Below are 12,288 nucleotides of genomic sequence, written 5' to 3'. Positions count from 1 at the left end.
TTAATGTCGCTCCTTACTTTCAGTTTAAAAAACTTGTTTTTTTTATTTAATTTTACGAAGAAACCACTCTTATTAGCAGTAATCTAGGCATTAAACAAATTGTTCAAGACGCAATTGAAATAAAACACAAGCAAAATAATATACTTCTCCAAATAGACTTAATACATTTAGTACAGTTAATCATTTTAAGCAAATTCTATTTAAAATGACATAACATATTGCAAAACAAAACCAATAATCAACTACATTGACCCTGTATCTAAGAGACATACAAGACTAGCTGCCAAAAGAGGAAGAACGAAATTAAAAATTTTGTCTGCATAAATTACCTTTTTGTTAGTCTTTGCCACAGTGTCAATATTAAACAATAGCGAAAATTTGGTTCAGAAATGGGTCACACCAAAGCGCGCAGAAAGCGAAGTATTCCTTTGCGTCGCAGCAATAGTTTCAGTTACTACCACAGCATAAATGCTAAAGAAAGCAGTCATGGAGAAAGGTGTGCGACTGATGTTCCCCAAAAATCTTTAATGGAGAGTATAAGAATTTACGCGACTGTTTAATTTTAAACTGTGGTCTAAGCTGAACTTGCATAAAGTAATGATGACAGGTCTCTTTCATTGTGGTTTTTATTTTTGTATTTCTCATTTTTTGTACCGTAAGTTAAATTTCATCTTTATTTTACTCGCTCGTTTTGCTGATATCAACTATTAGATATTTACTGAGTACGACTATTAGATATGTAGCCAAAATAATTGATTAATTTTCTTCTCCAATTCACTGGCTTTGCTTGTTTCCGATTATTCTTCTTAACAACTCCAAAATCTTTAAGAAATCTATATTCCTTTTACTTTCTCTGTAACATCTTATTCAATTCGCTTAATTATAGGTTAAAATATCATAAACATACTTGTTGTTGTAGGTGATTTTTTCTTAGCTTTTCGTGAAGTTTTTTTTATTATTATTATTAAGTATCTTAAAAGAGTAAGTAGCTGTGCTTATTACGTCCATTCTTCCTTTTTATCTGTGCCAATAAGTGAGACTTTCAAATATTAAATTCATTAAGTCCCCTTTCATACTTTGAATTTTTAGATTTCAAATTAAAAACAGTTGATTGACTCTGATATTTGTACCATCATAGGGATATTCACTGAAAACAAGAATTTTACGTTAGAATCCAATCTCAAAAGTCAATAAAACATGTTCTAAGACCACACTGACTTTTCTCGAGGTTCGACAAAACGAGCGAAAAAAAAAAAAAATAAGATGAGGGTGATTTTTAGCCTATGGGAAAACCACAAAAACCACCATTGTTTTCTTTTTTTTGTTAATAAATTTTTTTCATATTTTACTGTTTTAGTCAAAAGTCAATGCTATACCGTACTTAGGCACATACTCAAAAAAAAAAAAAATCCTGAATATAATTTCCATTAGATAGTTATTATACTTAAACGAAGACGTTACAGCACTATCTATTTTTATCTTATTAGTGTTTTTTCAGGCTTATTAAAAGCCTAAGCTGATAACGACAGAAAATGAAAATAGACTAAAGCTATTTAATTACATAGTTTAAAGATGAATAGCCTTTTCGTTTAACAAATATTATTTGATTCAGTTTTAAAAATATGATTTGAAATAATTTGACAATATATGCAATAATTACTTGAAAAATACTTTTTAACAATAATAAATCCTTTCAACAACAGAATTTAATAGCATAATTTAGATAAGAAATACATTTTAGTTTTAAATGTAAAGTTATTAACAGTTTTGAGAAAATATTTAGATTTAATTTGGCAATATAATATGAAAATATGCAAAAATAATTTAAAAATCTTTTTAGCTATAGAAAAAAAATAACACAATAGCATAGGCTTAGTATAATATTTCTTAAAGCCATAACATAGACATAGATATATTTATTGACACAATCGGCATAGCACTAAGAAGGTCAAAAACTGAACTGTTTAGAGGGTACATAAAAATTGCACAAACACAAACTAAATTACTTCATGCTGTCAAAAAGACCAGCGAAAAATGAACAAAAGAATGTTGATACTGCGTTGTGCGGCTATAAACTGGTTCCAACTTGTTATGCTTCTGGTGAGTGTGTTCGGGGGTGCATTTGGGGGGGAGATGCACCTGGGTTTTAGCTACTTAGAATGAATTTTCCAAATTTGATTATAATATTTTGGCGGCGGTTGTGGAGTAACTCAAGTCCCAGGAATTAAAGGGCTTTTACGTAGGAAGTATAACTTGCTCCCATCATAATTTTACAAGCACGTAATTTAATGGTCTCGACATCTTGGCTTAGACCGGGGCTTAACTGAACACTTGGGCCCCTAACAGGGCAACCGTATTCAAGTACGGGCAGAACGTAAGTTATGTAGGCCAGTTTTATTGACTTCCTACTGAAACTGAATCTTTTAGTTGTAATAAGCGATAGCAGGGCAGCATAGCCTTTGCAGGCTAGCTCATTTACATGGCTGTTGAATCTGCAATCATTTGAAAAGGTAACGCCCAGTTTATTCACTGTTAACACTTCCTTAAGCTGTAAAAAATGTATAATCTATTTTTATTTTCTTAATTATTTCTGTTTTTAATTATTAGGTTTCGTTTATTTAGGTTTCATTGCCTCTTCTTGTAGATTGTTATTATTTAGTGTAGTTAGAGTAGCAGTTACGATTATTTTTTTCCCTCCTGTTTTACTACACCATAAGGCCTTGTGGAAGATGATGACTAATATTTTTGTGAAATAAGTGTTCTAAGCTAACTGACGTTTCTAATTTTAAATTCATCCTTTCTGACACATAATACATAGGATCCAGGGCAGAATCAATAAAAGCAACAGCAATTCATGTTTCTGCTCTAACTCAATTTTTATCTTAGCCTAACTGAAGATTCAAACTTTATATTTACCCTTTCTGACATATAGTCCATAGCATCCTGCTCAGACTCAATGAGAGCAACGGAATAAATGTTGGAAGTATCAATGAGCAGGTTCATCACATCAGGGTCATCACATATTATTTCTTCCATCAACGACTTAAACGGTGTTCCTTCTCGAATTTGGATTTTATCATTTTGAACATCATGGACCTTACCAAGAAAACGACAAGCTGTGATGGTTGGTAAGCGACGAAACCCATGCTTCCTATTCAAATAAACATAAGGTTACAGGGACGCAGACAGATCATTAGAGATACAACGATTATGGCTCTTAAAGGAGTGGGGCACCTGACCACAGATCTTCATATAGTGGTATGCGTCATTGTTTGGACAGATAATTCTCTTCTTTTTTTCTTCTTTTACATAGGTAAATTTCACAACAAGAGAATCAAATCCAACACTAAATTTACGTTGCTTGGTAACAAAAGTATAGAAGCTGCAACGTTTGGTCGGCTTCACCGACAGGAGTGTTGCTGGAGCAACGATCTGGTTTTGTTTCTTTGCTATGGATAAAACAGTGCAGTTTTGACCCAAACACTGTTATTGCCCTTATAAAAAAAAATTAAATATATAGCTAAAAATACAGTATAAAAATAACATATAAACAGGTATAACTTTTGAACTACGACTATGATAAAAAATGTTTACTCTCCTGGTTTAAAGTTTTAACTATTATTTATATATTTTTAGTTCATTCCATTTATAAAACGGCATGTCCATAGAAACATTATTCTACTTAAAAGCAACTTTATTCTCTATTTCCCGACACCCAATCAAGGTAGTTAAAATTAAATAAGACCATGTATGCATGCTGATACTTTATTTCTTTCACCCGAAGAATAAAATAGAACTCAGTCTTTGTTTTATTTCAAAAAATACAACATGTGCAATATTACGTTACTTTGCCTTAAAACATGGCTCCTACTACTTATTCCCAATGAATTTAATGGTAAGGTCCCTTACCATAGTCCAATAAGATTCTTTCCATCATCGAGTGATTGCCACGTAAAGACTTTAATAATAATGTTAGAATTATTTCATTGCCTTACACTATCATTTATAATTTTTGCATTGCCATTTACAATGAAGACAAGATTCCCTAGTTCCAAATCCTAGAAAACGAATAAAAAGTAGATCAAATAGCACATTTATCAATTAGCACCATTCGCCCCTAAGGATGAAAATGCTTCGATTCTTGCTTAAAAATCGATCCCCATCCAAGGTGAATCCCTAAAGAATGAAACAATACCAGGATCGAAATGGTTAATCGTTTAAAAGTGTACATTTCAGTCTCCAGGGTTGTATTTACCTACTTACCAAAAATTCAGACACTTTAATACGCAAGTTATGTGAATAATCAGTCCCTCTGTCAACTTGGCCGAAATTAATTGCTCGAAAAAGTTTCAAATAGATCTGAGCACTTAACTACGAAATTGGAAGAATGCGAGGAGCCTCTAAAAATAACTAGTTTCGTTTTTCATTTGCCCAACCTGCTTCCCTTTTAAGTTTCAAGTCAATCGATAAAAAACATGGAAATCCTACTGATGATGAGTAGGTGGTGATAGGAGTGGTAGTCTTGAAGGGGTAGCAGACCTTTACGCCTCCAATCATCCGTGTTGAACTTTCTTGTAGCATTGCGCCTCAATCAAGCGGCGATATACTCAGGTTTCCACTGAAAAGTTGGCGAGGAGGTGGTAAGAGTTGACGGAAGGGAAACGGACCCCTTTTGTGCCTCAAGTTATATAGTGCATAGACTGCCATTTTTGTGCCATTTAGTGCCATTTATATATTGTATCATTTTGTGCCTAGACTGAAAATCACTCAACGTTTTCAGATAACACATGATGAAAGTTGGCTTTCTGCTAAAACATAGTTATAAGAGGGTTGAGAAGTTAGAGAGAGAAAACATCCTTGAATGATTACAGTTCCTACAAACTAGGCCTACAACATGCCTACGTGTGCTAAAAAAAAGGCAGGAATATTGGAAGGGCTTCTGGAACATTTTTGGTTCTCTGAATAAAAATCCTTGTTTTGTTCAGGTTCAAACAAGGTATAACGTACCTACCTTCCTGTTAAAACGTTGGCAGAGTAAGAATGAAGGGATGCTAGAGGACATCGACCCACTTTGTTTATCCAATTATATGGTATGAAATATCATGCGTGATACTAATACTTCCAACAACATCTCTACCTTTCTGCTGAGATATTGGAAGTAAGATGGGTACGGAATTGGAAAAACGACAGGCCCATTTAATTTCTTCAAATATATGGATGAAAAATACTCGGATAATTTGGCTTCAAATGATTCAAAATTGTTCAATTATCACTTGAAGAAAATATTTTGGCAAATGGAAAGGAAATCCGTTGGATAAAGTTAGAGGGGCCACAAGTCTACTACGTACCACCAAATGAAAAGTTTGGTAATTAGGTATGAGATCCCTCATACCTAATTTTTTAATAATAAGTTGTCTCCAACAGTAGGTTAGAAAATTTTGCATCATTTTGCTTAAGGCATGGCATATCATAGCTACCTTTTCGTAAAACAGACGGTTTGAAAACAGAGCGTTCTTGCAGGGGAAGGGCGTTTATTTTGCTTCTCAATAAAACAAACTAAAAATCAGTGTGTCACTATGACTCGAATAGGAAGCCACACGGGCACCATCTTACAAAAAAGTTGGTGATGGGGTTGAAGGAAGGACGGTTTTGGAGTAGCCACAGTTCAGAGTTGGTCTTCCAGCCACACAGAATGCAAAGTCTTTCCTGGCTCGGGTTAAAACAAGGTTCAAAATGCCTACTTTTCTGCTAAAGCACTGATAGGGAAAGGAAAACAGGAATGAAATGATGGGAGGCAGCCAAAGGTCGGCTGATATCGATTCCAAGATGTCCATTGGGTAGCTTTTTGAATTTTTGGAACATGTCTCTAAGAAAGTCAGATCATCAACAAATTTCCATCTATCCGGGAAATAAACACCAAGGTTGTTTATCATTGCAAGAAATAAAATTGGGCCTAAGAGGGTTCCTTGGGGCACACCATTATAGATTGGGAGGAGATCAGAATATACATTCAGGTATTTAACGACTTGCGTTCTGTTGAAGAGGAAAGACACAATTATTCTAATTAAATAAGGGTCAACTTGAAAGTCATTAGATAGCTTTTCTAATAGTATATTGTGGTTGATTAAATCAAAAGCTTTTTGCAAGTCAACAGCGATAACATAAAGCCAGGTATTGGGTTTTTCGAGTGTGTTACAAATTGTGTTCATAAGGTGAACAAGATAGTGGGTAGTAGATGTAGAGCGTAGGTTTCCGAAGTCTTTGGTCAACATTTGGGATTATCTTTACTTTCAACCACTCAGCTAAAAAGCTTTCATATAACTTCGAAAAAACTGGAGTAAGAGTAATGGGATGGACACCATCGAAATCTTGACTGTTACCTTTCTTTTTTACGGGAGTAATAAAACCTAATTTCCAACAATTTGGGAATTTACCAGTAGAGGTAATTTCATTAAAAAGTAAGGACAAAGGCTCTGAGAAATTGTCGACAAAGGCTTTAATTAGTACAATTGGGATGTCTAGTGGACATGTACTACACTTTTTAATGTTCTTAATTTTTGGCTCCACATCCGAGGGCGAAATAACGGGAAAATTGAGAGAGCACAAATCATAAGGAGTGTCAAAAGAAAGGAGGGAGATTCTGAACTAAGGAAGAAAGAAACCTGTTCAGATCATTGGCCGTAACTGAAGGGTCTTTTTGGAAATGGAAGTTTATATTATTATGTGTTTTCCCAAAAATTTTCTTTATTCTATTATACCATTGTTTTGGCTTTGTAGAAAATAAATCCTGGACTTTGCACTGTAATATGAAGAAGCAGATTTACGTATTTCTTTTTTATATGTTTACGCAGCGAGTTCGCTTCGGATGTTTTACCAGTCTTTAGTAGATCCAATTTAATTCTAATTAGTTTTTTTTCAACTAGGTAGTAACGTATGGTTTATCATTAGAACATGTTTTTAGTTTTTTCACAGGGAAGGAATTTATGTATTTTGTTTTAATCGGATTTTGGAATTCAGAGACTTTAAAATTAATGTCATTTTTTCCTTTGAGAGCCAGTCAGTTTTCATTGGTAATCCAAGATCCAAGTGTGTAAAGGCCATCATTGGAAATTGGGCGATAAGAGAACTCAGCAACAGAAAAAGTATGATTAAAGCTATTGAGAGGCTTCGTTAATAAACAAAAATGGTAACTTCCTCCTAACGGGGGCAAGGGGACAGGAGGGGCATAGGAAGCCTGCATATTGGTGCAAATCAACTCAATGGTTGAATTTTCCTTTTGTTGTTGGTATTTTCAATATTTGTTTTAAGCTTAAAGAACTACAAAAAGAATTTAACTTTTGATCCTTAGCATCACCCAAAAAGAAAATACCAGCGTTCGGGAATTTGCAGAGGACAGAGTTGGTACTAATATGCAGTTGTTGGTAGAATCGCTGCCTTTGTGCAGCGTTTTGATATGGGGAATAATAGAAGCAGCAAAACACAATCAAATTAAAGGGGCGTGGTAAAACTTTGGGTCTTACACTTACCCAAATGATTTCATTGTAATCTGAAAGGTTGGGAGTATGAATTAATTTAGAAGAAATAATTATTTACAAATAATAGTATTCCGCCTCCCTTTTTACCTAGGGGGTGATCATGAGGACGAAGTTTTATGAATTGGGAGTAGTTATTAATTTTCAATAAATCAGGGTTCTGTGCTTGGACCTCAGTTATGGCAATTTCATCAATTTTGTGTACTTGACAGAGGGCCTCTAGCTCGATCAATTTGTCGAAATTCAGGCTTTCGGCGTTCGTAACAAGCAACTTTGGGAAAGTAAAACGGTTACTAAAGAGTGAAAATTTTTGTTTGTTAATTGTGGGAGACAGTGGGGGGTGGGAGGAACGGGGATCTGGAAGAGGAGAGGCATCTTTTTCGGGATGAAGGCTGGGATTCATTTGAGAAGCAGGATTAAACTTCTGGTTGGGTTGAGCAAGGAGGGTTTTAGAGAAAGGGGTCACATCTTTTAAACCTGGTTCACTCTTGTCTGATAATATTTGGGAGGGAAATAAGACGATGGTATTTTCAGGGGGTTCAGTTTTGGAGGGGTTAACTAGAGTGTTAAGAGGGAAGGGATTTTGCTGGGAATATGGAGTTTTTTTCTGGGTGGTAAAGATGGAAGTTTTTTGAGTGAGCAGGGTGGATTTGGGATAAAAAAGGAAGAGTATGCGCTGATGAACTAATTTTACTAATTGAATGAAGGGGGCTCCGGTTGTGGGTTGATTGGGAACTTGTAGCTATTTTCATATTAAAAGTTTTACTGCACCTGGTTATAGCACAACAATCCCTGTTTTTCAAATATAATAACATGCACTTAGTTTCAAAACATAGGCCACTTACAAGGGTGAACAAAGGTATAATCACTCTTTTTTATACACTTGTTGGCCAAGTGAAATCGGCAAGTAGTAGAATTCTTCCCTGATTTGTCTTCAGGAACCGATTTACTAATAATACTCAAGTTGTCACTTACCCTTGGATCTGGAATTTTGGCTGAGTTCACACTTAAATTGTCACTGACCTCTGGATCTGGAATATTGATTGAATTCTCATTTAAGTTGTCACTGACTTCTGGAACTAGGTCACTGATTAAATTCATATTTGAGTTGACACTTACTACTAACAACTCATCGCAGCACCAAGCCGCCTGAGGCCAACACAGCTACGCACGCTCCTCCTCCACCCCAATCTATTCAAAGCCTCCCTTTTTACACCCGCCCACGAAGTTCCCATTTCCTTTAAATCTTTCTTTATGACGTCCTCCCACCCCAGACGGGGACGACCTGCTTTCCGTTTAGCCCTATATGGTTGGCCGAAAAGAACAATCTTCGGCAATCTGTCATCCTTCATCCGCACTACATGCCCTAACCACCTCAACCTTTCTTTCATTATAGACCTAGAAAGCGGTATTGAACCACATTTTTCGTATAGCCTATTGTTTGAAATACGGTCAGTCAGCCGGGTACCCAGAACAATCCTTAAGCAATTTCTCTGGAAAACATCTAGCAAATCTTCATCCGCTTTTCGGAGCGTCCATGCTTCAGACCCATATTTGACCACTGTCATCACTGTAGCTTCTAAGATTCTAATCTTGGTTAGCAGACTTATCTTCCTATTCTTTCAGACTTTTTAACTGTGAAAAAACACCCTGAGCCTTGGCTATTCTATTTTTAACATCTTCACTGCTCGCACCATCTTTACTAATAATACTACCAAGGTAAGTGAAGCTGCCCACCTGATCAATCTTTTCATTACCCTACGTCACCTTTTTTGCTTCATTAATATTCATGTGTTGGGAGTTGTTGCTTCTGGATTGAATTGCAGTTGGTTTCAAATTAGCGATTTGTTGATTTGTATTCACAGACTTAAGTGTGTTCTTAATTATATTCCCCCTAAGATCAATGAAAGTAGAAATTTCGTTGGTAATGAACTCGAGTTTTTTTTCAGCACTAAGAGGGAGGAGAGGGAAGGGTCACATAGGGGGCTGGAATCACAATTGCAACAAGGAAAATTTTCAGTCTGGCAGGAGGCATCATTAGAAGGCTCACAATTAAATTCAAAATCCGTCTGGGTACTGGCATCTTTAGTTTCTAGCAGAAAATCAGTCTGGCAACTGGCAACACTGGTTAAAACTGGTAGAGGAGTAGTCTGACACTCGCTTTGGGCTGCAATGAAAGCTTTACCATCCCTTTGGCAAGGGGGGACGACCTGATATCATCTAAAATGTCTTTTAAGGAAGAATTTGTTTCTGACAATCGGCGTCGTGGGGCATCACTAGCTTTTGAAGAATTTATTCCTGACAATCGGTGTCGTGGGGTATCATTAGCTTTCGAAGAATTAGGGGTGGTATATTCTTGATTTTTGGTGGTGTTTTGTTTCGAGGAACAATCCAAACATAACCAGTTCTTATTCCACTTGGAACGTTCTATCCCCGCATATTGCTCATGAATGGAAGAGTTACAAGTACTACATACCAGGCAATTGATTGTTGCCCTTAATCTACACTCAGGACACACTCTCTTAAAGTCCTTTGGTTGTCCTTTAGTCATTTGGTTGATTAATATAAAGGGTTAAAAAGTTCAATTCACCTGATGGCTGGTGACAAAGTCCGGAAGTTAGGTTACAGTTAATCAACTTTGTCACTGAATTAACTGAGTTTAATGCTGGAAAGGCATAGACCAAATAGCTGTTAACAGTTTGAACTCTGGTTGAAGACTGTTTTAAGGAGGACACAGAACACAGAAGACTCTGGTGTCTAAGGAAGTGGTGCCGGTGCCACGAACAAACGGAATTTGCCTTGATATTACTCTCGGTCCCGTGGGTTGCGTAAAACTGCAAAGTTTTCAAAAGGGAAGGAGCCCAAAAAACAGTTTCCAATGTGAGCTAGTTAAAATAAAACAGTTTTTCCATAAAAAAAAATTATATTTTGTTGGTCTTCTTTCGGAGGAGTGGACTGTAATTCCCCATTATTCACCTCTGTGATCCTTGGACGTTATTAAAGAGAAAAAGTTATTCACAAAAATAGCAATATAATATAAAAGTTTTGCGTTAATTAAAGTCATTAATTAGTTAATATTTGGTAAAAATAAGTTATCTTTTAAATAAACAAATAATTAAAGTTCATGGGAATATTAACATTTCCTCTACTTAATACATTTTCATGACATCGTCATCTGACCAAATACCGCTACTATTAGAAATAATCTATCATTCATAGTGTCATTAGTTTTTGTTTTGATTTCACCTAAAAAAGAAAAGAAAAAGCAAGAGACTTACCCCATCATCTTGCGTAAAGCCTGAGCAGTTTTATCCGAGTCAACCAGGTAAGAAGTCAAATTTGCTTCACCTCCTAAAGCACAAGATATGGCAGGAGCCCACGACTGGTTCTTAACATTTAAATATGCACCAATAGGTCCTTTAATCTTATTTTGCAGTCCACGAGCCCGAATATCTTTAACTAACGATGCATGGTCCCTACCAAATAGGTTAATTGCATCATTTTCAGCAGTACAGCGTTGAATATCATCAGTCCTTTTTCGGATCTTTTTCTCAATTTCTTGAATAAGCCGAAGGTATTGACTGGATTCATCTTCGGCTCGCTTTTTGGCATGATCAAATTGGTTGAAATCATTTTCGGCTACAGATTTAGCTTGTTCATATGCATTTTGTTTAGTCTAGAAAAAATTTATATTCACGAGGAGCAGAAACAGGTTGACAAAATTCCTTTGACTTGATTTTTTTTGTTTCTTGTAAGAAATCTTAAGTGGTGATGCTGATAAATAAAAATAGCATCAGATATGCTATTCTAATTGATGAACTCTGAAGTGAGAAAATTAAAGCCCCTTTAGACCCGTGATTCCCAAAGTGGGGCGCGGACCCCACCCGTGAGGCATGCCAATATTTTGGTGGGTCATGGGCAGGACGGCATCTTTCGGCTGACTATAATTTAGACCCTAAATTTGAAAATAAACGTTTTTCATGCGAATAACGTCAGATTCACAGGCAATTAAAGAGCAAAAAAGTTATATGGTAATATTCCAATGACGTTATAGTACATTGTATGAAAGGTTTTTCATTCAGACAGTATTTTTCATTAGTTTAAAATATGCCTAGAGTACACCCCAAGAAAATACACGAGGCTAATGGCCTTTTAAGCTTCCTTCAGCTTAATACCCATAAAATGTTGAATAATAAGATTTAAATATCACGATGGGAGCATCACCCACATATTGTGGCAAAAATACTGGCCCTGGTTTTTACTAACGTTCCTAGTATATTTTTCCTTTCTCTACACACCACCTTAAAAACCTCCATTTTTGAACTCCCCTTAAAAACAATAGATTCTCCCCAAGTCTCTTTAACCCGACAATATAGTTTCAAATATTTTTCGGTACACGTCTTTCATTTTCAAACCAAATATTGCATTAAATTTTCCGTCTTCACTGAAATAGTGCTATTTTCCACATCAAAACCTTCACCTTCATTCTGATTCTCTCGGATCAAAAATTCTGAAAAAAAATCCAAGTCTGGTAATACCAAAAATATACAGTCCGCTACCACTAGTATTTTCCGCAACCAAACCTTAATTGCATTCCTCCTCCAAGCCACAACTTCTAAAAATTGTAATAATTCATTAAGGCCAAGATTCTACAATTGAATCCCTAATTAACTGTAGACATACTGCTTTTGGTGTACAGAAAATGGGCCTAAAATCCACTTACTAATCTATCTGCCCGTGAACAAGCCCTAAAAAT

The 12,288-nt window shown here is 35.8% G+C and overlaps 1 protein-coding gene across 1 annotated transcript in view; it reads right to left on the bottom strand.

The window, feature by feature from the left end:
- The window catches only part of LOC148943430 (structural maintenance of chromosomes protein 6-like), a 32,064-nt gene extending 20,216 nt beyond the window's left edge, over nucleotides 1-11,848 (bottom strand). Inside the window, exons 1-3 of the mRNA XM_089101133.1 lie at nucleotides 11,795-11,848; nucleotides 10,811-11,208; nucleotides 2,917-3,151 (exon numbers count right to left, since the gene is read on the bottom strand). Coding sequence (XP_088957259.1) covers nucleotides 2,917-3,151; nucleotides 10,811-11,208; nucleotides 11,795-11,848 — 687 coding nt within the window. The remainder of the gene's footprint in view (nucleotides 1-2,916; nucleotides 3,152-10,810; nucleotides 11,209-11,794) is intronic.
- Between the last annotated feature and the right edge of the window lie 440 nt (nucleotides 11,849-12,288).

This window comes from Artemia sp. Qi Xiang Cuo, chromosome 15 (genome assembly GCF_049724085.1).
Source record: "Artemia sp. Qi Xiang Cuo chromosome 15, ASM4972408v1, whole genome shotgun sequence".
Lineage (NCBI taxonomy): Eukaryota > Metazoa > Arthropoda > Branchiopoda > Anostraca > Artemiidae > Artemia > Artemia sp. Qi Xiang Cuo.
Note: the sequence above shows the minus strand (reverse complement) of the source record. Positions and strands in the feature narration are given on the sequence as shown.